We start from the raw sequence: 27,288 nt of genomic DNA, 5'->3' as shown, positions 1-27,288 counted from the left end.
AGTGGACTTATAACATCAGGCATGGCCACATGGACTTTCTCAAAAGCACACAACACATTCCTCATAGGGATAAAAAAATGCCTAAACCTGATTAAGATATATACTGTAGTGTACTACTGCAGAAAAAAAATGAAGATGGTAGTGATAGTCTGTGAATGACAATACAAATATTTAAGTTACAGGTAGGTGCTGGACCTGCAGAGTCAATGTAACTGTGAGCAGATTGAGCTGAAAAATGCATCGTACAGCACCTTAATAACACCAGTTTTTTTTCTTTTTTATTCTTGATGCACTGCAAACAAAGAAGACAGTTTAATATCCCCATTTTAATTTTGTGTTTCCTAAGAAATTGAAATTCGAGTTTCAAAAGATTTGCTCATCTCTTCTAGAAACCAGATTTAATTTTTGTACAAATTTTCAGTAATCACATACCTGGTTGACAGCGGTAAACGAGCCAGTCAGAAATGTGTATGCCAGTCTACTGCTCCATAATACAATTACAAATATTATGAGAAAATCAACAGGACTAAGATGATTTTCCAGGACTAAAAAAGGAAGCAGCAGATGTGTCACCATTTCTATAAAAAAAAGAAAGAAAAAAGAGAAACCTTTGCTCTACTCCTAGACAACCCTTTTATCCTTTTAAAGAAAAATGGAAAAATAACAGATTACCGTTACTTCCAACTGTAGCCGCCACCTTTTCAGCAGCAGCGCTTACACTTTTGCTGTCGGTAACATCCAGTATTATTGCTTGTAGTCTACTGGAGGTCTCTTTCTTTAGGTTCTCTGCCCCTTCATTGGTCAGACAGGCAGCCAGGACCTTCATTCCACGCTTATCTAACTGCTTTGCCAGTAGGTTTCCGAATCCAGTGTCACATCCAGTGATGAAGACGTATTTGTCACTGAGATTTTCCAGGATCAGACTTTGTCTATGCCATCTGTACAAGAAGATCAGGACAAACACCACCAACAGAAGGAGCCACATGATGGGAGATGCAATTTTAACCTGCAATGGGATCAACAATTGAACGTGAGTTTTATTTACAAGTAACTAAGCAATACTGAAAAAAAACATAATTCCAAGTAACAGCTAAAATATGGAGCTTTTGTCAAAATTATGAAGTCTACTCACCCAACACAGGTCTACAAAATAAAATTCAGGTGCCAAAGTTTTTTGAATGGATTTAAGATATTTTGAGGGTGTTAAATTCTAAAATCCCATTACTTTTGCTGAATTGGTTCTATCTTTTGAGATAATTTATCCATGAAAATAATGCATTCTCCCAAACCAACTTGTGTGTGATGGCAAATGCCACAGCTTTTTGCCTGTTGGTCTTTTAGCTCTTTAAGGCTGTGTGCCCATGTAGCGTTTTTTAAGCGTTTCTGCAGCGCTTTTTGACAAGCGATTCTGCTGGAGAAACGCTTAAGAAAAGCATCCAATTGATTTATAATGAAAAACGCACATGTTGTGCCAATGACGCGTTTTTAACCGCTGCAGAAATGCTTAGCGATCAAAAACACAGCATGTTCATTAATTTTGCGGAATCGCACGCGATTCTGCATACCATCAATTATATGGGCAAAAACGCTTAGGAAAACGCTTACAAAAACGCTTGACAAACGCTTACAAAAGCGCGTCAAAAAACGTATGCATTTTCCCGGGAGCAGGGTGTGCGATTCTGCTCAGGTTTATTCTGCTTCAGAATTGCTATGTGGGCACATAGCCTAACAGTATCTTAGGTAATGAAATACTGTATCTCATATAATTATCTTGTATTTCAATTTGTCAGCTTGCAATGATATAAAAAACTTTTTGAAACCAAAATTCTACTCTAATTAATAAACTATTATTTAACTCAGAAACTAGAGCCATCTTGGCAAAACTGAAGTAATTTTCTTAATCCACACCATAAACTTAATATAAAATCGTTCAGACATCGTTGACACCAAAATCACTGTATACCAGTGAGTAACTATGGTTGACAAAAAGACACATGTCTATCATGTTCATCCAAGGAATGGGAAATAATAAAGAGGATAGGGTACATGTACAACCATAATGCATAACCTAGTCCACACCAAAGAGCTAATCTTTCCCTTCCTATCCCAATTTTCGATCCATTCAGTAAAATGATTTATGTTAGGAAACTGTCAGGAAAACAGCCGGGGAACCCCACCACTGTTAACAAGTTATGAACAGCACTCCGAAGCCTCCATGTCATGCCCGCCATGTCCGTTATGCCTGTCATGCCCGCCATGTCCGTTATGCCTGTCATGCTAGCCATGTCTGTTATGCCGCATGACCCCTGGAGCAGTGTGCACGTGCACTGAATTCTCGTGCCCGTTATGTCTCATGCTGCAAGATCCCTGGAAGCAGTGTGCACACGCACCTCGTGACAGTTGTGCTGCAAGATGCATGGAGCAGTGTGCACGTGCTCCTTACCTCATGACTGCACACCGTTGCTAGGTAACCATCCGTCTCTGCTCTGATTCTGCAATCCTCTGTATTCCTGGAGCCCCTGATCATGTGACCTTTCCTATGTTCCAGCACTGTCTGATTCTGCAATCCTCTGTATTCCTGGAGCCCCTGATCAAGTGACCTTCTCTATGGTCCAGCCCAGTTTGTTCTAGCAACGCTCTCTATGACCCTGGAGGACCTGAACCGGAAGTCCTTCCCTGCCCCTTCCTATGGTCGGGGCCTGAGTATCGTATTGCTTCCCTGCATGGCTGCTTGGTCTGCTCTGTCGCTCCCTGTATTCTGTGCCCCTGCACTCTGCTCTGTAGTGCGTCTCTGCACATGCTCTGTGCTTGTACTCTGCCTCTTGCCTCGTGCCTTGTCTTGTGTTTGTCCATTGTGCCATGTTTTGTCCTTGTCATGCTTGGACTTGTAATCCTTCTGGTGTTCTCTGCCTTGCCTGCTTTGCCATGTCTAGCCTTTGCTATGCTTTGCCTTGTGGTCCTTCCTATGTTCTCTGTCTTTGCTAGTCTCAAGGTTCTCCCTTGACCCGGCTCTGGGCTTCGGCCTACGCTCCGCTGCTAGCTCGTTCTCGCTCTGACCTGACTCTGTGTTTCTGCCTACGTTCCGCTCCTTGTTCCGTACTCTTTCTAGCCTTGCCTTGTTTCTTGCTTTGCCTTGCCTTGTTTCTGTCAGAGACACCGCACTGAACTTGCTCACTGAGCCAGTGCGCGTGCCCCGAGTAAGCGAAAGCGTGCTCAAAGCTACCTGTGGAGCGGGCAGCAACCGAATAGACGCGTACTTCAGAGCTGCAGGGCCTGAAGCACGTGACTGCTAGAGGTGTGGCTTAAACTCCACAGAGCTAGGAGCTGCAAGACAATTCCTCGCAGAGTAACTGTGAGACAAAGTTACCAAGGGGCATAGACAGGGAGAATAGTCAGGACGTAGCCAATGAGTCACACACAGAGATAGCTGCAAGGTAGCAGAGGGGTGAGCAGAGAGTAGTCAGGTCACAGGCAATGAGTCATACACAGATAGCTGCAAGGTACAAGAGGGGCGAGCAGAGAGTAATCAGGTCACAGGCAATGGGTCATACACAGATAATAACGCAGTACAAAATCAACAGGCAAACTCACAACGGGAAACAGAATCGGGTCAGAACCATATAAACAACCTATAGCAATAAACAGGCACACGGGGGTCAGCACACTAGACCAAAGGCAAAAGTATAACTGGCAGGGATTGAAGCTACCCAGAGGTTTATGAAGCTCTCCCAGAACCAGAAAGAGGCCACAATCATTAACCCCAAGTGTGCAGGTCAAAACCTGCACAAAGCTCCAGACATTAACCCCCGGTGTGCAGCTCAAAAACCTGCATTGGGATCATGATAGTTTCTTCGTGTGCCCTTTGCATGCGCCTGGCATTCCTAGCCTCCTGTTTGTGCCTCAGCCGTGCCCGCCTGCTTGTGCCTTAGCCGTGCTCGTCGGTCAGTGACAGCTGTGTCGCCTGCTATGCTCCAGTCGGGTTCGCTGGAGTCTTGCCCGCCTGTTTGTGCTGCAGTCCGACCAGTTAGCCAGTGCCCAGTCGTGCTCTCTGTGCTTCCTTGCACCCACGCTGTCTCTGCACTGTGCTCTGCATGCTCCTCTTAGCACGTGCAGGCCCTCGCCTGCCCCGTGGCATACCTCCCCGTGCTTCTGTAAAAGTACGTGCAGGTCTAACCATGTACCCTGTCGTGCCCTCTAGCACGCACAGGTCCTAGACTGTACCCTGACCCTGATGTGCCCCTCTGCACGTGCAGGACTCTGCTTTGAAGCCTGACCCTGGCATGCCCTCTGCACGCGCAGGACTCTGCCTTGAACTCTGACCCTGGCGTGTCTCTCTGCACGCGCAGGACTGTGCCTTGAACCCTGACCCTGGCATGCCCTCTGCATGCGGAGGACTCTGCCTTGAACTCTTACCCTGGCGTGTCTCTCTGCACGCGCAGGACTCTGCCTTGAACCCTGACCCTGGCGTGCCTCTCTGCACGCACAAGACTCTGCCTTGTACCCTGACCCTGGCATGTCCCTCGGCATGCGCAGGACCTTGCATTGGACCTTGAACTCTGGCGTGTCTCTATACACGCACCCTGTCTTGCATGTTGAACTTTGAACCCTGGCATGTCCCCTACACATGCACCTTGCCTTGCACCTTGCCCTGGACCCTGGTGTGCCTCTAGCATGCATCCTGCCTGGAACCTTGCCTTGGACCTCGGCATGTTCCCTAACACGCACCATGTCTGGAGATCTGTCGTGCCTCCTTGCCTGAACCCTGGTTTGCCTGCCGGATGCCTGGAACTTGCCGATTGCTGCCAGAGATCGTAAGTCTGACGACTGCGGCCTGATGTCTGGAGCTGATGTCCGCAGCCTGATGTCCTGATCATGTCGATCGTTGCCAGCTGTCCAGAGTCCGATGCCATTGAGCCCTTGCCTGTACCCAGGCGTGCCACCTGGCACATACCATGCCATGGACCTTGGCGTGCCCTCGCACGCACCTTGCTGTGTTTTGCCTGTTATCACGTTTTGCACCTGATGTTATTCTGAATTTGCCTTAATGAAGATACCTTGAACTTACGTCTTGTCTTGTTTCCTGCTCGTCCCTGGTCATCAGACACTCACATTGTGTCTTTATTGAGCCGGCCGTCTGGTGCCAGCAGTCGTGGTGGCTCACCACCTTGGTCTTGCCCCTGACACTCCCTGTATAGGGGGTGGTTTCTCACAAGGTCAGCTCGCCCTAGGTGGGTGGGTGCCACGGCCCAGAGGGTCCGCTCTATAAAGAAAAACGACTCGGCGTAAGCTGACACTTGTCACAGAATACTCAGGCCATGGACTCTGCTGGTATCTCGGCCACTGTTCTGATGAAGATTCAGACCTGGCCTATGTCCTCCGAACTCGCTTTGAAAATGGCGGTACCGTCGACCACTGTTCTGATGAAGAATCAGACCCGGCCCATGTCCTCCGAACTCGCTTGGAAAATTGTGGCAGCCAGAGAAAGAAGACTTCCTTGTCTACTCGCAGTCCTCCCCACTGGATTCCCGTGTCTTCGTCTGCGACTCCTGTATCTGGACCGGTGCAGGTGTCCATTTCAAGATGGTGGATCAACGTGTTAGGAGTGGCTTGTACTAAAACTCTGGATTTAGCCGAAGAATTTTTTTTTTCGTTCTCTTCCAGCCCCGGTAAGAGGGGGCTTAAGGAGGGGGGTACTGTCATGCCCGCCATGTCCATAATGCCTGTCCTGCTAGCCATGTCTGTTATGCTGCATGACCCCTGGAGCAGTGTGCACGTGCACTGAATTCTCGTGCCCGTTATGTCTCATGCTGCAAGATCCCTGGAAGCAGTGTGCACACGCACCTCGTGACCGTTGTGCTGCAGGATGCCTGGAGCAGTGTGCACGTGCGCCTTACCTCATGGCTGCACGCTGTTGGTAGGTAACCATCCGTCTCTGCTCTGATTCTGCAATCCTCTATATTCCTGGAGCCCCTGATCATGTGACCTTCTCTATGGTCCAGCCCAGTCTGTTCTAGCAACGCTCTCTATGACCCTGGAGAATCTGAACCAGAAGTCCTTCCCTGGTCCTGACCCGGTAGTGCAGGTGCTAATGCCCTATATCAGACCGCCCCTTCCTATGGTCGGGGCCTGAGTATCATGTTGCTTCCCTGCATGGCTGCTTGGTCTGCTCTGTCGCTCCCTGTATTCTGTGCCCCTGCACTCTGCTCTATAGTGCGTCTCTGCACACGCTCTGTGCTTGTACTCTGCCTCTTGTCTCATGCCTTGTCTTGTGTTTGTCCATTGTGCCATGTTTTGTCCTTGTCATGCTTGGACTTGTAGTCCTTCTGGTGTTCTCTGCCTTGCCTGCTTTGCCATGTCTTTCTGTCAGAGACACCGCACTGAACTTGCTCACTGAGCCAGTGCGCGTGCCCTGAGTAAAGCGAAAGAGTGCTCAAAGATACCTGTGGAGCGGGCAGCAACCGAATAGATGCGTACTTCAGAGCTGCAGGGCCTGAAGCACGTGACTGCTAGAGGCGTGGCCTAAACTCCACAGAGCTAGGAGCTGCAAGACAATTCCTAGCAGAGTAACTGCGAGACAAAGTTACCAAGGGGCATAGACAGAGAGAATAGTCAGGACGTAGGCAATGAGTCACACACAGAGATAGCTGCAAGGTACCAGAGGGGCGAGCAGAGAGTAGTCAGGTCACAGGCAATGAGTCATACACAGATAGCTGCAAGGTACAAGAGGGGCGAGCAGAGAGTAGTCAGGTCACAGGCAATGAGTCATACACAGATAATAACGCAGTACAAAAACAACAGGCAAACTCACAACGGGAAACAGAATCGGGTCAGAACCATATAAACAAGCTATAGCAACAAACAGGCACACGGGGGTCAGCACACTAGGCCAAAGGCAAAAGTATAACTGGCAGGGATTGAAGCTACCCAGAGGTTTATGAAGCTCTCCCAGAACCAGAAAGAGGCCACAATCATTAACCCCAAGTGTGCAGGTCAAAACCTGCACAGAGCTCCAGACATTAACCTCCGGTGTGCAGCTCAAAAACCTGCACTGGGATCATGACACTTTCCTTTGCCTTGTGGTCCTTTCTATGTTCTCTGTCTTTGCTTGTTCTGCCTTGCTCTTACCTATGGTGCTCTGTTGTGCCTCCTGGCACACGCACCATTCCTCCTCTCTTACCTATGTTGCTCTGTAGTGCCTCCTGGCACATGCACCATTCCTCCTCTCTTACCTTTTGTGCTCTCTTGCACATCTCCAGGCCAGTCTCAAGGTTCTCCCTTGACCCGGCTCTGGGCTTCGGCCTACGCTCCGCTGCTAGCTCTGTTCTCGCTCTGACCTGACTCTGTGTTTCTGCCTACGTTCCGCTCCTTGTTCCGTACCCCGTCTAGCCTTCCCTTGTTTCGTGCTTTGCCTTGCCTTGTTTCTTCGTGTGCCCTTTGCATGTGCCTGGCCTTCCTAGCCTCCTGTTTGTGCCTCAGCCATGCCCTCCTGCTTGTGCCTCAGCCATGCTCGTCAGTCAGTGACAGCTGTGTCGCCTGCTATGCCCCAGCTGGGTTCGCTGGAGTCTTGCCCGCCTGTTTGTGCTGCAGCCTGACCAGCTAGCCAGTGCCCAGTCGTGCTCTCTGTGCTTCCTTGCACCCACGCTGTCTCTGCACTGTGCTCTCAGTGCTCCTCTTAGCACGTGCAGGCCCACGCCTGCCCCGTGGCATACCTCCCCGTGCGTCTGTAAAAGTACACGCAGGTCTTGCCATGTACCCTGTCATGCCCTCTAGCACGCACAGGTCCTTGCCTGTACCCTGACCCTGGTGTGCCCCTCTGCACGCACAGGACTCTGCTTTTAACCCTGACGTGCCCTCTGCACGCGCAGGACTCTGCCTTGAACTCTGACCCTGGCGTGTCTCTCTGCACGCGCAGGACTCTGCCTTGAACCCTGACCCTGGCGTGCCTCTCTGCACGCGCAAGACTCTGCCTTGAACCTGACCCAAGCGTGCCTCTCTGCATGCGCAGGACTCTGCCTTGTACCCTGACCCTGGCGTGTCCCTCGGCATGCGCAGGACCTTGCCTTGGACCTTGAACTCTGGCGAGTCTCTATACACGCACCCTGTCTTGTATGTTGAACTTTGAACCCTGGCGTGCCCCTACACACGCACTGTACTTTGCACATTTGAACCTGGTGTGTCCCCTACACACGTACCTTGCCTTGCACCTTGCCCTGGACCCTGGTGTGCCCCTAGCATGCATCCTGCCTGGAACCTTGCCTTTGACCTCTGCGTGTTCCCTAACACGCACCATGTCTGGAGTTCTGTCGTGCCTCCTTGCCTGAACCTTGGTTTGCCTGCCGGATGCCTGGAACCTGCCGATCACTGCCAGAGATTGTAAGTCTGACGACTGCAGCCTGATGTCCGAAGCTGATGTCCGCAGCCTGATGCCCTGATCATGTCGATCATTGCCTGCTGTCCGGAGTCCGATGCCATTGAGCCCTTGCCTGTACCCAGGCGTGCCACCTGGCACGTACCATGCCATGGACCTTGCCGTGCCCTCGCACGCACCTTGCTGTGTTTTGCCTGCTATCACGTTTTGCACCTGGTGTTATTCTGAATTTGCCTTAATGAAGATACCTTGAACTTACGTCTTGTCTTGTCTTGTTTCCTGCTCGTCCCTGGTCGTCAGACACTCACATTGTGTCTTCCTTGAGCCGGCCATCTGGTGCCAGCAGTCGTGGTGGCTCACCCCCTTGGTCTTGCCCCTGACACTCCCTGTATAGGGGGTGGTTTCTCACAAGGTCAGCTCGCCCTAGGTGGGTGAGTGCCACGGCCCAGAGGGTGCACTCTCTAAAGAAAAACAACTCAGCGTAAGCTGACGCTCGTCACACTCCAATGGTCAGAACAATTATGCAATTGACTGGTGATTGTTGGATGAGGCCATGGCTGCTTTCGCTACTGTGTTGGATATGGGGCAGCTCACAGTGAATGTAAAGTATATACAGTGCCAGCAAAAACAATCTTTACAAGTTCAACAAAACCACAAAACCTTAACATTCAAGTGCTTTATTGTGAATATTGCGTTACAATTAGTATTGAAAAGTGAAAGTTGAGCTTTGATTGGCTGTTATGGGCAACTAAGGGCAACTAAGCCGGTTTTGCTATTAGACAGTTTTTGATTATCTCCCCCATTGTGTACACGGATTATATATGTAAAAATATTTCTGTCGCACAAGTGTAATGATTTTTTTTGTTAGCACGGTACACCTCCGATTTCAATGCATGGAATATCTATATATGTACTCTTTTATGGTCATTATCAAGATCCACAGTAACCCAAGACAACTAGTGTCCACCGCCAATTAGTTTCTACAGGCCAATTGGACATCTGTTACATGTAGCATATAGCTTCAGGGGTGCGGTTCATAGAGCAAGAGGAATGAAGCTATTACATTTTCTATATTTAATCCAAAAAGTAGGCAGTGTTTATAAAAAAATACAAAAGATATTTTAAAAGGGACAAAACAATACAGTATATACAATCACATAAAATATAAAGGGATAACAAAAGAAGTGACTCCGTATGTAATATTATAGTCAATGGCATACTCCAAATCTCGCTTTGAGAAGGGTCCAAACGTAAACTCTGATGGAGCCATTGAACACTCTGGCAAATATAATGTGAACACAGTTAAGATGTGGGCATGTTGTATAAGTATGCAGAATCAGGAATCAAAGCGTAACATGTACAGTGGGGAAAATAAGTATTTGATACACTACCAATTTTTCAGGTTTTCTCTCCTACAAAAAATGGAGAGGTCTGTAATTTTTATCGCAGGTACACTTCAACTGTGAGAGACAGAATCTAAAAATAAAAAACAGAAAATCACATTGTATGATTTTTAAATAATTAAATTTCATTTTATTTCATGAAATAAGCATTTGACGTTTGGCCACGACTGTGTTCATATCGGTCGTAACAGGTAAGCGTTCACGGGTCCATGTGGAGGTAGACTGTGATGGCTCCTGCAGCGCTGATTCAGAGGAACTGGAGTATGAGGAGGAGTCAATGTGTACAGACTGGATTCTGGCAATCCTTGGAGTTGGCAGAACACGTACAGCGCCACTCTCAAGATCTGTACCCAGCTCAACAACATTTACCCAATGGGCAGTGAGGGAAAAATATCGTCCCTGTCCATGGTTACTGGTCCACGCATCGGTGGTCAGGTGGACCTTGCTACTGACGGCGTTTGGTAGGGCATGTTTAATTTTTCCCTACACATGCTTTTGCAGGGCAGGGACAGCTTGCCTGCTGAAATAAAATCGGCTGGGCATGCTGTATTGTGGGACTGCCAATGCCATGAAGTTACGGAATGTGTCAGTCTCCACCAGACTGAATGAGAGCATTTCAAGGGACAGTAGTTTTGCAATGCCAGCATTCAGAGCCTGTGCTCGGGGGTGGTTTGCCGAGTATGGGCGCCTTTTCTCCCATGCCTGTGCTACCGATGGCTGTAGACTGGCTTGGGAGTGTGAGGATGAACGGGAACGTGGTGCTGTGAGTGGAATGACACTGTGTCTCTGTACAACAGTGCCAGAGGTTCTTCCATGGCGATCCTGTGAGGAAGCCGAACCAGCTGTGTGTGAGCTGGAGGAAGAGGCTACAACACAAGCTGAAGAGGTGGTAGGTGGTGCTGTAGGTTGGCCTAGGTCTTCAGTGTGTCTTTGTAACTCCACCACGTGCTTGGTTCGCACATGTTTCCATATATTTGTGGTATTGAGGTTGGTGATAGAGTTGAGCGACTTTGGTCGGATCAGGTTTCGTGAAACCCGACAGAAACAAAATTTGTTTCAGATGAAACTGGTCCGACTAGGGCAAAAAAAGTCGGAGTTTCGTCCGAAACCCGACCCCAATGCAAGTCAATGGGGAATAAAAGTCGGCATTGAGTGGATGAATGTCATCCGCTCAATGCCAACTTTTATTTCCCATTAACTTGCATTGGGGTCTGGTTTCGGACGAAACTCCGACTTTTTTTTTTGCCCTAGTCGGACCAGTTTCATCTGAAGCAAATTTTTTTTCAGTCGGGTTTCACGAAACCCGATCCTACCAAAGTCGCTCAACTCTAGTTGCTGACACTTTTCCCTCTTTTCACTTTCTGATTACACAGCTTGCATTTGACAAAGCAAATGTCATCTGCAACTGTGTCAAAAAAGGACCAGGCACTGCAAGTCTTGGGAGCGCCCGTTTTGGGTTTTGGAAGAGGCATGCTCCTAATGGGTGTCGAAGTGGAGGCTACAGGCAACCGAGTGTGCCCCTTTCCTCTCCCTCCTTTTTTGGCCGTCCGGGGAATCTCTTCCTCAGAGCTGCTCCCACCACCTTCCTGTACCTCACGCCATGATAGGTCAAGGACCTCATCATCTACACTACCCTCTTCAAACGACTGTTCTCCTGGGTAGTCTCGACAGCACAGTATGCACCAGAAAGTGGCACCTGAGTCTCATCATCAGATGCGTACTGAGGTGTGCTGACCATAGGCACTGGCCCACCCGCCTCTTCAGATTCAGAGAGTCAAATCTGTTGCGCATCACTGCATACTACCTCTTCTTCAAATTCTCGAATGCTGCTTGGCTGGCACCCTCTTTCCAAGCCAACAGATTCAGAGAACATAAGTAGAGCTGGCTCCTGTCCAGGGCTCTCTGACTGCCTGGGCAATTTGGCAGGTGGTGAAGAGACAGACGGGTGCTCTTCAGTGCTCTGGACCTGAGAGGATCTGGAACTAATTGAAGTTGATGCATTAGCTGCCATCCATCCGACAACGGCTTCAATTTGTTCGTCCCGCAGCAGTGGGGTACGGCGAGCTCCTACAAAGCTGCGCATAAAGGACTATTCCCTGGTAAAACTGGGGGATGCTGAGTCACTTGTGTCCACAGCAGGCACAGAATCCCCCCGTCCTCTCCCTGCAGAAACTCCACGCCCACGACCACGTGCCTTACTCCCTGCCTTCTTCATCTTGGTAGACTGATAAAGATAGGCAGAAAAGTACTAAGGGCTTAGTGTGCTTATTCCTGAACAGCTGCTAACAGGTATAAGAAACACTAATTTTATAAAGTGTGGACTAGACTTTAATATGAGCTAATGTGGCCTACACAACTGTAAAGTGGAGTGTTTGGTGAACTTTATTAACTTTTTTTTTTTTCACAAAAAGACACTGGATGTGCCCAAAGATGTAAAACCAATAGTATCACAAACTTTTTGTAGCTATTACAATGCAGGAAGGTAACCTACAATGCAATAGATGAGGCTCTAAAAAATAGGCTAATACTAATCTGGCTGGGGCTGCAGGGCACAAGCCAGCAGAAAGGCTCCTCTATCTTCTCCTATATAGTGTTTGCAATTATTCTAGCTGGATACGCATGGAACCACACTAATAGGAGAAATCTGGAAAAATGAGCAGCACTAATGCAAAAAAGGACAATGTATGAGGCAGTGACGCAAGCTGAGCGGACTACAACCGGAGGTGGCTGCAGAACACACTACAGCGTGAGCTGCACTCACACACAGAGACCTCGCAGACAGTCGTGAACAGTGCTGCAAGGCAAAAGAAAAGCTCCTCTATCTACTCCTATATAGTGTTTTCAAGCAATCTAGCTGGATATGGATGGAACAACACTAATAGGAGAAATCTGGAAAAATGAGCAGCACTAATGCAAAAAAGGACAATGTATGAGGCAGTGACGTACGCTGAGCAGACTACAACCGGAGGTGGCTGCAGAACACACTACAGCGTGAGCTACACTCACACACAGAGACCTCACAGACAGTCGTGAACAGTGCTGCAAGGCAAAAGAAAGCTTCTCACACAGCGGTTGCTAAAGTAGCCTGGGTAAAGCAAATCGCTAGCTCAAGCTGTCCCTCAGAGTCAGAACAGCAGCGTCCTGTCCCTAAGTAAATTCACAGCAGAGTGAACCCAAAATGGCGGCCTATCACAGCCATGCCATTAGTTAACATGCCAACATGCATAACAGGATGTGCCCACACTTCTTAGGATTCCTCATTGGCTGAATAAAATCAAACTGGCTCATTGCATTATGGGAACTTCCGATTCCGGTATTCGATATTCTAAAAGTATGGGAACTCAGTATCGGAACTCCGATACCGCGAATATCGGCCGATACCCGATATTGCAGTATCGGAATGCTCAACACTAGTAGGCACATCTTCCCTCTTAAAGGGATCATTGGTATGGAAGTCAGAGCAAATCCATCCAGTGCTTTGGTTTTGACCCCAGGCCTCTCTTAAAGGGATCCCCGGTATGGAAGTTAGGACTGTTCCACTCAGCTCTGTGGTTCTGACCCCAGGGTCTTTTAATGGGATCATTGGTATGGAAGTTAGGGCAAATCCACTCTGCGCTTTGGTACTGACCCCAGGCTCTCTTAAAAGGATCTCCTGCATGGAAGTTAGGGCAAATCCCTCAGCACTTTGATTCTAACCCCAGGGTTCTATTAAAGGGATCATTGGTATGCAAGTCAGGGCAAATCCACTCAGTGCTCTGGTTCTGACCCAAGGCCCCTCTAATAGGGATCATTGGTGTGAAAGTGAGGGTAAATCCTCTCTGCGCTTTGGTTCTGACCTCAGGCTGTCTTAAAGGGATCTCCTGCATGGAAGTTAGGGCAAATCCCTCAGTGCTTTGATTCTGACCCCAGGGTTCTATTAAAGGGATCATTGGTATGGAAGTCAGGGCAAATCTACTCAGCGCTCTGGTTCTTACCCAAGGCCCCTTTTAAAGGGATAATTGGTATGGAAGTGAGGGAAAATCCGCTCTGCGCTTTGGTACTGACTCCAGGCCTCTCTTAAAGGGATCTTTGGTATGGAAGTTAGGGCAAATCCACTCTACGCTTTGGTACTGACCCCAGGCCTCTCTTAAAGGGATCTCCGGTATGGAAGTTAGGGCAAATCCACTCTGCGCTTTGGTACTGACCCCAGGCCTCTGTTAAAGAGATCTCCGGTATGGAAATTAGGGTAAATCCCTCAGCGCTCAGATTTTCACCCAGGCTTCTATTAAAGGGATCATTGGCATGGAAGTCAGGGCAAATCCACTCAGCACTCTGGTTCTGATGCCAGGCCTCTCTTAAAGGGATCCCCGACATGGAAGTTAGGACCGTTCCACTCAGTGCTCTAGTTCTGACCCCAGGCTGATGGGATGATGTAGGATATTAGGGGGAGTAGTCCGGTGGCTCTGGCTGATGGGATGATGTGGGATATTAGGGGTAGTATTCCGGTGGCTCTGGCTGACGGGATAATATGTGATATTACGGGTAGTAGTCCGGCAGCTGTGACGGGATGTGGGATATTAGTGGTAGTTGTCCGGTGGCTCTGGCTGACGGGATGATGTGGGATATTAGGGGTAGTAGTCCGGTGGCTCTGGCTGACGGGACGACGGTGGCTCTGGCTGACGGGGCGATGTGGGATATTAGGGGGAGTAGTCCGGTGGCTCTGGCTGACGGGATGATGTGGGATATTAGGGGTAGTAGTCCAGTAGCTCTGGCTGATGGGATGATGTGGGATATTAGGGGGAGTAGTCCGGTGGCTCTGGCTGACGGGATGATATGGGATATTAGGGGTAGTTGTCCAGTAGCTCTGGCTGACGGGATGATGTGGGATATTATAGTGAATGTGGCTATGCAGAATGGGCGGGGCTCTACACTCAGCTTTATATATATCATTATAATTTGTTATAACTAACCGTAGTAAGTTATTATGCCAGGGCAGCGTCGGGCTCTTCAGCTAGTAATCAAATAAAAAAATAAAATATAAATACCCAAAATTGGAATGACTACTTCGATAACAATCTGAGCTATGAAATTATCACTTGATTAGTATAATAATAAAATGCCAGAATTGCTTTTTTTAAATAATCCTGCCCCCAATAAATAGAACAAAGTTGTACCAATACTCTGTGTATGAAAAAAGTTATTGCTCTAAAAAAAAACATTTTTTTTTCCAAAACCATTTTTTCATAGTGTCATTCCTTTTTCTTCTCTGTTCATCATAGAATGCCATAATGACGGTTTCAAGCCACCACCTATTCACAGGTAATGCTTCCCTTAGTGCATAAAGTGCCATATCCCTGTTAGTTAACAGAGCTCCACACAGTAATAGTGACAATTTAGTGCAACCATAGTAGTAGTGCCCCATACACAGTAATGTTGCCTTCTTGGATTCCTAAATTCAATAAAGGTGCCGACATTTAGTACTGTAGCTTTTCATTGCCACCAATCAGTAATGGTGCTCATCAATACCACCAATCAATTATGATGCCCGTTACTGTGCTCTTCATTTACTAAAGATACTTTTTATGTTCTCTAATATTCAGCATCTGTTATGCATTTCCTAAATCCTTATAGAAACCCGACTCCCTTGGTATACTCCTGAAAACCTTTTTCAATTTCTCCCACACGGTATGTATCTTCTCTGACTTGCCGTGGTTTCGGGCCTCTGCTTGCCGTCCTCCTGACATGGATAACGCTCCACAATTCCATGCAGCACATCGCGCCTCCTCAGAAATATTGTGTTATGCACCTGCGCAGTATGCCTTGCCTAACTACGGGCAAAGCCCAAAAACAGAATTGCGCATGTGCTGGCAAATGTAGTTCCAGTACATGAGCCAGAAGTGCGTGTGTAGGTGCATGACATTTCTGTATTATGGCTTTGCCTGCAGTTGGGTAAAGCATACTGCGCAGGTGCGAAATGCAATATTTCTGAACAGACATGATGTCACATGGCGCAAGAGGCTTCATCCATGAAATAGGACAGCGAGCAACAGTCGTTGGGAGTGATGTGGAAGCCCGAAACCACGCCCATCAGAGTGGACAGAGAAGATTACCATAAAGCGCGGGAGAAGTTAAAAAGGTTTTTCAGAAGTATAAAAGGGGAGTCAGGGGATTCTATAAGGATTTAGGGAATTTAGCACACATGCTGAATAAGGTGATATTTTTATTTGCTATGTCACAAATCTGGTGACAGGTTCCCTTTAATTTTAGTATAGCAATGTTTTTTCTCGCAAGTATGAGCACACTTGGTGAGAGTTGCAAGCTTGTGTAATTTTTCAAAAATATCGACCAATATCTCATATACAGTGGGGCAAAAAAGTATTTAGTCAGTCAGCAATAGTACAAGTTCCACTACTTAAAAAGATGAGAGGCGTCTGTCATTTACATCATAGGTAGACCTCAACTATGGGAGACAAACTGAGAAAAAAAAATCCAGAAAATCACATTGTCTGGTTTTTTTTCATTTTATTTGCATATTATGGTGGAAAATAAGTATTTGGTCAGAAACAAGCAATCAAGATTTCTGGCTCTCACAGACCTGTAACTTCTTCTTTAAGAGTCTCCTCTTTCCTCCACTCATTACCTGTAGTAATGGCACCTGTTTAAACTTGTTATCAGTATAAAAAGACACCTGTGCACACCCTCAAACAGTCTGACTCCAAACTCCACTATGGTGAAGACCAAAGAGCTGTCAAAGGACACCAGAAACAAAATTGTAGCCCTGCACCAGGCTGGGAAGACTGAATCTGCAATAGCCAACCAGCTTGGAGTGAAGAAATCAACTGTGGGAGCAATAATTAGAAAATGGAAGACATACAAGACCACTGATAATCTCCCTCGATCTGGTGCTCCACGCAAAATCCCACCCCGTGGGGTCAGAATGATCACAAGAACGGTGAGCAAAAATCCCAGAACCATGCGGGGGGACCTAGTGAATGAACTGCAGAGAGCTGGGACCAATGTAACAAGGCCTACCATAAGTAACACACTACGCCACCATGGACTCAGATCCTGCAGTGCCGGACGTGTCCCACAGCTTAAGCCTGTACATGTCCGGGCCCGTCTGAAGTTTGCTAGAGAGCATTTGGATGATCCAGAGGAGTTTTGGGAGAATGTCCTATGGTCTGATGAAACCAAACTGGAACTGTTTGGTAGAAACACAACTTGTCGTGTTTGGAGGAAAAAGAATACTGAGCTGCATCCATCAAACACCATACCTACTGTAAAGCATGGTGGTGGAAACATCATGCTTTGGGGCTGTTTCTCTGCAAAGGGGCCAGGACGACTGATCCGGGTACATGAAAGAATGAATGGGGCCATGTATCGTGAGATTTTGAGTGCAAATCTCCTTCCATCAGCAAGGGCATTGATGATGAAACGTGGCTGGGTCTTTCAACATGACAATGATCCAAAGCACACCGCCAGGGCAACGAAGGAGTGGCTTCGTAAGAAGCATTTCAAGGTCCTGGAGTGGCCTAGCCAGTCTCCAGATCTCAACCCTATAGAAAACCTTTGGAGGGAGTTGAAAGTCCATGTTGCCAAGCAAAAAGCCAAAAACATCACTGCTCTAGAGGAGATCTGCATGGAGGAATGGGCCAACATACCAACAACAGTGTGTGGCAACCTTGTGAAGACTTACAGAAAACGTTTGACCTCTGTCATTGCCAACAAAGGATATATCACAAAGTATTGAGATGAAATTTTGTTTCTGACCAAATACTTATTTTCCACCATAGTATGCAAATAAAATGAAAAAAAAACAGACAATGTGATTTTCTGGATTTTTTTTTCTCAGTTTGTCTCCCATAGTTGAGGTCTACCTATGATGTAAATTACAGACGCCTCTCATCTTTTTAAGTGGTGGAACTTGCACTATTGCTGACTGACTAAATACTTTTTTGCCCCACTGTATATTACCTATTTTTTTTGCACATTATTTTTATTCGGCATGCAGCCAGGCCCATCAATATTGACCTTGTAAACGAGGGTGTCTCTTCTCATAGGGTCCACGTAGATAGTGATTGGCAACCTGCCTAATCTAATAGTATGGGCGTCGCTAATAGGTTATAAGCTAGACACTGTGCATTACCTGTGTGTGACCAGTGCCCTATACAAGCCTTTTTTGTGTGCAATTTTAATACTAAGAAATCGCCCTCCTCCATGTATTATTAGGTTGTAAGCGGGTATCTCATTAGAATTTTCCACCTGTGTTGCCACCATCTTTAGTACCTGGGTTTGCTGCATCTTGAGAGTGCATTAGTTCTGAGACCTGGGCAGGTAAGTACTGTTATTCCCAGCTAGATCTGATCAAAGCACTTTAGCCCTTCTAATGTCGATGTCATTATTGACAGAGAAGTATCGTTTCTCCTTGCGGAGAATGACATGCTAAGCATGCCGAGATAAGGAGTCTTAAAGCCGCAATGCTCCTCTGGGAAATATGCAAATTGTCTCTTCAGAGAGGAAGAGGACTAGAACTCTAGTGTCACCTATTGGAAGTGTCAAGCCTAAAAGTCAATGTCGACCCTTTAACAAGCCTTGTTACATGACTTAGGATAAAAGCCCAAACCAGAATCTCAATTTGCAGACACTGTTTCGGGGTACTGCCCTTCATCAGTGCAAAGTGTGAGACCTGGTTTGGCTGTGTCAGAGGCGGAGAATGACATGCTAAGCATGCTGAGATGAGGAGACTTAAAGCCGCAATGCTCCTCTGGGAAATATGCAAATTCTGGCTTTGACTTTTATCGTAAGTCATGTAACAAGGCCTGTTAAAGGGTCGACATTGACTTTTAGGATTACTACTTCAAATTGGTGGCACTAATGTTCTAGTCCTCTTCCTCTCTGAAGAGACAATTAGCATTATTGACAGAGACATGTTGGGAATTTGACAGAGGGAACACATTCCTTTTGTTAGCCCACTGGCACCCATACAACATGATTGCTGGCTGCTGATGAGCTGCTATGTAACTGGAGGTCTCCAGGTCTGCTATATACTGCAGCACATCACATTCTGCTGGAGGCATAGTTAACATACAGCGGTCAAATGCCAGTACTACACAGCCACTCTATTATGTATAATAACACTGTAGACCTTATATAAAGGAATAAATACATTTGAAGCCAGTGATTATTGAGTGAAGTCTTTTCTGATTGTACTACTTTGCTTTTATTTTTCTTCTCTGTCCATCCTAGACTGCCATAATTACTTTTTAATGTAAAAATATACAGTGCTTACAATAAAAGACATAAAAGGTAAAAATAAAATGATGCACAAATATGCAAAACAGTTATAAAATAAAAAGGAGAAATAACAGAAATATCTAAACATTTCTGTCTACAGTTATCTTCTGTTTCTTTCACGGAAGGAGAAATTAATTATGGATCACAGCGGCGTAGACCGGCCCTCACATGTAAGCAACTTTCTTTTGTGCGACCCAGCTTTTATATGCATGGCATCAAAGTGTGTGACTGCCTACTGTAGATAACTGGCACTTCCAAAAATACATGTATCAAAAAGGAAAAAAGGAAAGCTATATGCCATAAAAATTCCATCATACTGTGTGGAGGGCTGTGTGGGGGCCAATATACAGTGTGGAGGGGTGTGGGGCCATTATACTGTATGTAGGTACTGCATGGAGGGCAGTGTGGAGGCACAGTTGGGGGACAATACTGTGCTAGTGTCACAATACATTCCAGGGCAGTTGAGGGGTGGGGTACAGTAGAGTTATCATACTGTGTGTGTGGGGGGGGGTACTGTGGAGGAATTCGATGTCTCTGACCCAAGTTATTCCTGTCTGTACATACAGTATGTTCAATGTTCAGATTAATTAAACAATAGACTACGTCTGTCTCTTCTATCGATCAAATAAAGGGAACCAGTATGTTACACAATGCATTTGAATGCAGCGTGAGAGTGGCAGTATATTACTTGACAGCCTATTAACACTTTAGTTTTGCAGTAAACAAATTTAAATTGCAATAAAGCAGTGTAAGGATATCTTGTTTGTTTATATTCCTCCAGATTATTCATAATAGAGGCTAAAACTGGTTTAGGTGGGAAGGGATTAAAATATGCTCATACTGTGCTATATATCCACTTATTTCTTAACAGATTGCTCATTATTAAAAAAACAATCTATGATGCTGTCATAGAGAAAAATTAAAAGCCATAAAGACACCTCCAGAGAGGGCACTTATTACACTCACATTGAACATATGAGATTCATTGTGACTGGTGAAGAAAGAAGGAGAGAAAATAATTATAACTGAGGAAGAAAGAAACTAATTATATCTGGGGAAGTCAGAGAAAACTGACATTTATATTTCCATTGGTGTAGGGTTTTCCTGCAGTGACCAGGTAAGTACCATTGGAGATTTCCTCAGGAAAAAAAGATGCCAAGTCTGACATTAGTTTATGCGAGAAATGGAAAACATTGATGCTCTTTAAGCCCTTTTACATTTAGCGATGCACCAGCGATCCGACCAGCGATACGACCCGGTCAGGATCGCTGGTGCATCGCTAAATGATCGCTAGTGATCTGCCAAACAGACAGATCTCACAGCGATGCAGCAGCGACGCAGCGCACGATACTTACCTTTCACACACAGCGATGAAGACGTCCTCCCACCACCTCCACGCGTCGCTCGTCGTCACAGCAGGAAGCCCAGCAGGAAGCTGACGATCTCGCGCGATCAGCGACAGACAGCGGGGGAGCCGGTCGGAGGTAAGTATCACACATAGCGATATCGCTATAACGTCACAAAACCGGTGACGTTTTAGCGATATTGCTAGCGATATCGCTTAGTGTAAAACCCCCTTTAGACATGTTGGTTGACCAAGGAGACTTAGTGCAGCAGGTAAAACGCACATCGTGCTCACATCCCTTCTAAATTGGTAGATGTCCAACAGTGCAAACAGTTCAGAACTGGCAGCAACCACTGGGACCCAGCTGCACCCAACTGTTTGTAGAAGCCTGGGTGGATGTGGTTTTCAGGGTAATATTGTGGCCAAAAACTTATATCTGGATATATATATATATATATATATATATATATATATATATGGAAACAAGGTCAAGCAATTGAACTATGATGAAAACATAGTGTAAGGATTCAATCTCTTTGGTAGGCATTTGGTAGCACTTACACAGGCAATGCAGCTTTGGTCCAAACACATGCAGTTTTTATTGCTTTCCATAGGTTGCATAGCAACAAAACAAACACATAAATACACCATACCCTCACTGTGAATTTCCCAATAACCAGCATAGTAGTGGAAGCAGCTTTGGCCTCGTCCATTACTAGTCAGTCAATTGCTTGATTGTCCTGATGATTAGAGGCAGGGGAGTTGTGTTCTGTTGACAAACTAGTGGCATCAGAGAGATCTGGGTGATCTCTCCAGAGTTATCTGTGACAACCAGAAACAGTGGTGGGATCTGCATGACCCCACTGGCTGTTATCCTTGACAACTGGTGGCAGTGATGGGATCTGTCCGCCCCCCCCCCCCCCCCCCCACCCCGGCATTTATCCTTGACAGGTGCCAATAATACACATGAAAAGAAGGATTTCTTTGGCACCATCTACAGTACACAGTAACCACATTCAAAGAAACAATCAGTTAAAGGTATAGAAACAAATGTCATATTATTATACTTGGTTAGATATTCCAAGTGGTGCTAAGTGGCACCAAATTGAACAATCCAATTTTTGGGGAATTTACTCCACAACACTCTACAAACGTCCATTCAATTCCTTTATTCATGGATAACAAATTCACAAGAGGAAAAGTATGCCAAGTCGACCGCCGACTATTTTGCTAGTGAATGTGTTCTCAAAGCCTTGAGCTGTGTACTTTATTCTCTGAAAATTGACCTATAGTTTCAATAATGTTGAGTACAAATTTTCACACTGTAGTCTTAAAATCGGGTTACTGTAGTGAGAAAAACCCTAATCTTTGGAAGGTGCAATCCCATCTACTGTATGAGCCAGAAACTCAGTGCACCATATGGTACACAAAATCAACAACAACAGAGAATATCACATGTGTATGAAAAACCACACAAGAATACAATATAGACCCATAGATAGAACACAGCCAAGTATGTTGACACTGCAAAAAATTCTTCCAATAATTTCTGCAATAAAGAGAGACCACTAAAATGATTTCAGATTTAGAATCTGTATGACCATAGTTCCTTCCTACCTTTATTTGATGTTATTGGAATTTGCTATGTATTGGTTGAGCCCGTTGGTGATGTGGCATTTCTCTCTGGAGTTATTTGGCTTCTGGAGAGGAAAAAAAGTTTGCAGTTTAAATACACTGAATTGGACAGGAAAGGTGGGAGGAGATAGAAACAGAGGTCTTGCAGTGCCAAGAGTGTGACTAATGCCTAGTCCAGTCTGCTTGGCATGTAAGGGCTTTTTAATTAAATAAAACAAATCAAGTCATCTTTACAATGCAGTCAACATAGAAAGACGAAAACAAGCACTAACATACTTGTATGTGCAAAACTGGTAAGCAGAAAGACAAAATCAGAAATAGTCAGTAAGTATGTTACTGAGAAGAATCTTCTCCTCTGCTTGCTCTCTTGCTCTCTCCCTCTGCTTGCTGTCTTCTACAACATATTCAAATGGTACAACTTCCCACCTCTGATTGCTGTCTCATCTGCTGCAATAGACTCTAATGGTAAAAATTCCCTCTGCTTGCTGTCTGCTGTCATCTGCTGCTTTACCATCTAGAAACATATTTTAATGTGTCTGCTAATTCATTGTTATAAATCATTTGGTGCATTGTACTTAAAACTCACTGTTGCATTTCCATGACTGGGATCAGTGTAGATCTTATCTGGTGGAGGTGTTAAAATAGATGTTGCCTGGCTGAATGTCTTTGATCATCCAAAAAAAAAAAAAACAACAACCCTGGTGTGCTGAGCCCAGCTGCCAAATTATCCTCAACCAGTTCCCACAATCCATCTCTTCTGACCCAGCAGTCTGGACTATAAATGTGAACCATTCTTAGGGGTGCACGCATCACAGAAGCAAAGCGTCACGAAGATAAGCGTCGGGATACAGCAGTTATTACATGGCAGTTAGTCAGGGCAGGAGTCAGGTAACCCTCACTCTGCTGTCCCTTTTAACCATGTGCTTTATTCCTATCCTCCTATGTTCTCTTGCAATCCACTTTCACCGACCAATCCCCCCTCCATCACAACTCATATACATCAGCTCCTCTCTCTTTCCTTCTCCCATGTACAGCTCCCATGCACTTCTCACCTTCTTAAAAAACCTCAGCCCATCTTGCCCAAACACACTGCACAAAAAATCTTCATACAATTCCAAAAACTACTTGCTCTTTATCTTCCTGCTCCTACTGATTTCAGGGGACATCTCCCCCAACCCCGGTCCACCATCCCCCAACCTCAACCCCTACCCTACCTCACATCAAAACCTTAATAATCTTACTAATATTATTTGCACTCCTTCATCTCCTTCTTTCAATTGTGCCCTTTGGAATCCACGGTCTGTATGCAACAAGCTTCCTTTCCTACACAATTACTTTCTGAAAAACTCTCTGAATCTGTTGGCCCTCACGGAAACCTGGATTCAGGATTCTGACACTGTCTCTCCTGCTGCCATTTCCCATGGTGGCTTACAATTCTCCCATTCCCCGAGACCGACAAACAGACCTGGTGGTGGAGTCGGCATACTCCTGTCCCCACAATGCACTTTCCAGGTCATCCCCCCAGTTCCATCACTCTCATTCCCTTCTTTTGAAGTCCACACCATCAGGCTCTTTCGTCCCCTCTCCCTCAGAGTAGCGGTCATATACTGGCCCCCAGGCTCACCCACCCACTTCCTGGACCATTTCTCTGCCTGGCTGCCGCACTTCATGTCCTCAGAACTACCAACCCTTATCCTGGGAGACTTCAACATCCCCATTAACAGCCCCACTTCCACATCTGCATCCCAGCTTCTATCACTAACCACTTCTCTAGGCCTCTCTCAGCTCTCAACCTCTGAAACACACAAAGACGGTAACACCCTGGACCTGGTTTTCGCCCGGCTCTGCTCAATCTCCTACATAGATAACTCACCGCTTCCCCTCTCTGACCACAACATTCTCTCCTTTACACTCACAAATCCTCGCTCACCCCAGCACCCTCCTACCTACCATTCAGTCAGAAATCTACAAGCCATTAACCCTCATACACTTTCAGACACCCTACACTCATCACTGTCCCCAATCTCTTCTTTGTCCTGTCCTGATCTGGCTGTACATCACTTCAATGACACTCTTAGAAGCACCCTTGACCAAGTAGCTCCCCTCACCCTCAGAACCTCCAAACACAGAGTGAAACAGCCCTGGCTCACATCGCAAACCCGATTTCTCCAGCGATGCTCTAGGTGTGCTGAACGCTTATGGAGGAAAACACGCACACCAGAAGACTTCATACACTTCAAATTTATGTTAAGGACATATAACTCTGCCCTTCACCTCGCCAAACAGACCTACTTCACCACCCTGATCTCCTCACTATCCAACAACCCCAAGAAACTTTTTGACACCTTTCACTCCCTCCTCAGGCCAAAAGCACAAGCCCCTATCACAGACATTTGCGCTGATGACCTTGCCTCCCACTTTATAGAGAAAATAGACAATATCCGTCAGGAAATCCGCTCCCAATCACCAAATTCAGTGACTCCCATCCCTCCCTGCATTCCCCCTGGCTCACTCTCCACATTCGATCCCATCACAGAAGAAGAAGTCTCCAGGCTCCTCTCCTCTTCTCGTCCGACTACATGCACAACCGACCCCATTCCCTCACATCTCCTCCAGTCTCTCTCCCCAGTCGTCACAACTCACCTAACTACAATCTTTAATCTCTCCCTCTCCTCTGGCATTTTCCCCTCCTCCTTCAAACACTCTATCATTACTCCATTACTAAAGAAACCCACCCTCGACCCATCCTGCACAAACAACTACAGACCAGTCTCCAATCTCCCCTTCATCTCTAAACTCTTGGAGCACCTGATATACTCACGCCTTACCCGTTACCTCTCCACTCACTCCCTCCTAGACCCTTCACAGTCCGGTTTCCGCCCCCTACATTCGACAGAAACTACACTCATCAAAGTGACCAATGACCTTCTGACAGCAAAACGTAATGGTGACCACTCTCTGCTCATTCTTCTCGACCTTTCTGCAGCTTTCGACACTGTTGACCATCCTCTCCTACTCTCTAGGCTCCAGTCACTAGGCATTAAGGACACTGCTCTTTCCTGGTTCTCCTCCTATCTTTCCGACCGCTCCTTCAGTGTTCTGTTTTCTGGCTCCACTTCATCTCCTCTTCCTCTCACTGTTGGGGTACCTCAGGGCTCAGTCCTTGGCCCCCTTCTCTTCTCCCTCTATACGGCCCCAATTGGACAGACCATCAGCAGATTTGGCTTTCAGTACCATCTTTATGCTGATGACACACAACTGTACACATCATCCCCTGACCTTACCTCCGCTGTACTACAGAACGCCACTGACTGTCTGTCTGCAGTCTCCAACATCATGTCTGCTCTCTATCTGAAACTCAACCTCTCAAAAACTGAACTTCTTCTGCTCCCACCATCTACTAACCTCCCTAAATCTGACATTTCCCTCTCTGTGGGTGGCACCATAATAGCACCCCGACAGCAGGCACGCTGTCTGGGTGTTATGTTCGACTCCGATCTCTCCTTCACCTCCCATATACAATCTCTTGCCCGCTCATGCCGCTTACACCTAAAGAACATCTCTAGAATCCGCCCTTTTCTCACCATGGAAACAACAAAAACTCTCACTGTCGCCCTGATCCACTCCCGCCTGGACTACTGTAATGCTCTATTAATTGGCCTCCCTCTCACTCGACTCTCCCCTCTCCAGTCTATCCTTAATGCAGCAGCCAGGGTTGTCCATCTGGCTAATCGTTACTCAGACGCGTCCGCTCTTCGCCAGTCGTTACACTGGCTGCCAATTCATTACAGGGTACAATTCAAAGTACTTGTTCTCACCCACAAAGCTCTCCACAGTGCGGCACCCCCTTACATCTCCTCCCTCATTTCTGTCTATCGGCCTAACCGACCGCTGCGCTCTGCAAATGACTTTCGACTAACCTCTGCCCTAATCCGTACCTCCCACTCCCGACTCCAAGACTTCTCCCGTGCTGCGCCAATCCTCTGGAATGCTCTACCCCAAGATATTAGGATCATCCACAATTTGCATAGTTTTAGGCGCTCGCTCAAAACGCATTTGTTCAGAGCGGCCTATCACATTCAGTAATCAAAGTCATGTTATGTTTGTGTGTGTGTAGCCCATTCACTATCTCCATCTAACCCCCACCCCCTGAAGATGGCTGGACCGTCATTGTAAATACATCATTGTAAATACAAACCTATGCTTTGTATCTCCCCCACCTCATTGTAGATTGTAAGCTCCACAAGCAGGGTCGTCTTATTTCGCTTTAATTATTGTATTGTTAACGTTGTTACTTATGACTGTTGTGTTTGAAACTGTTCAACTGTAAAGCGCTGCGGAATATGTTGGCGCTATATAAATAAAGATTATTATTATTTATTCTCCTAAAATGTCACGTCTGTAAAGACTTGATTATGCCTGCATTGGCTGGTTATACTTAATCTGTTAGGGTGCTTTGACAAAGCATTTTTGCCCACGTTCACTGATCCTGTTGGGACTTGTGCCCATGCTCCCTGCAAAGCAGAATTTGGACGTATGCACCAATGGGGCTATAGACTATAATGGTTCTAACAGAGTCAACATGTGCTCCACCGTGCAACATTTTGGGGAGTATACGCCTAGTGGCAATTACTTATTTTCATCCGTTAGGGCAGGTGCAAACTGTATTTTTGGTTTGAGTGTAATCTGGCAAAACATCAGATCGCACTCAGACCAATGTTATTCCATTGGAACGGGTATATGTCTATTTTTTTCCTTGTCCAGAATCTGACCAAGGAAGTAATCGCAGCGTGACCAAGTTTGATTGAAATATTCAATTCACACTCAAGCATGCAAGTCAATGAGTCCATGGAAAACATTGGACTGCACTCGTGTAAGCAGAAGGACCGAGCTGGGAGTACCTTTCTTGCACGGGGTCCAGAACTGCCAGGGCTGTTTCCTCTGTTGTTCGGGGGGAAGCTTAAGGAACAGGATCGACCTTTGCACTCAGTAGCGGGGGGCGTGGTTAGCTCAGCGATCAGTCTTGGCGGGAACAGACAGCATGCGGCAGGGAGAGGTATGTGCTACTTCTCTGCAGCAAGAGAGCAGCACAGGCCCATGCTCAGGAATCCCCTCGGCCACCCGCAGAGAATTTGGACTGAGACCTGGAGTGCCTCCGCTGGCTCTCCCAAACCTGGGTGCCTAATACTGTGGGCCTGCTTGTGCCACGCGCATGCCGCTTCAGAGAGACTGGGTACACGTGTAGGGTCTGTGGGCCGGACTGG

At 46.6% G+C, this 27,288-nt stretch overlaps 2 protein-coding genes across 2 annotated transcripts in view; one reads left to right on the top strand and one right to left on the bottom strand.

The window, feature by feature from the left end:
- LOC141091338 (retinol dehydrogenase 7-like) overlaps window positions 1-22,131 on the bottom strand; it is a 38,759-nt gene extending 16,628 nt beyond the window's left edge. The window contains exons 1-4 of the mRNA XM_073576870.1: window positions 22,007-22,131; window positions 9,760-9,844; window positions 5,066-5,260; window positions 673-1,006 (exon numbers count right to left, since the gene is read on the bottom strand). Of these exons, the coding sequence (XP_073432971.1) occupies window positions 673-1,006; window positions 5,066-5,098 (367 nt within the window). The 5' untranslated portion in view covers window positions 5,099-5,260; window positions 9,760-9,844; window positions 22,007-22,131. The remainder of the gene's footprint in view (window positions 1-672; window positions 1,007-5,065; window positions 5,261-9,759; window positions 9,845-22,006) is intronic.
- A 167-nt stretch (window positions 22,132-22,298) lies between these two features.
- Window positions 22,299-27,288, top strand: part of LOC141091337 (retinol dehydrogenase 7-like) — a 123,886-nt gene continuing 118,896 nt past the window's right edge. Inside the window, exon 1 of the mRNA XM_073576867.1 lies at window positions 22,299-22,317. The gene's annotated coding sequence lies outside the window, so the exon portion shown is untranslated. The remainder of the gene's footprint in view (window positions 22,318-27,288) is intronic.

This window comes from Dendrobates tinctorius, unplaced genomic scaffold, assembly GCF_039654945.1.
Source record: "Dendrobates tinctorius isolate UK_male_01 unplaced genomic scaffold, ASM3965494v1 ptg000051l, whole genome shotgun sequence".
NCBI lineage: Eukaryota > Metazoa > Chordata > Amphibia > Anura > Dendrobatidae > Dendrobates > Dendrobates tinctorius.
The sequence above is the reverse complement of the archived record's forward strand: the minus strand, read 5'-3'. Positions and strand labels throughout refer to the sequence as shown.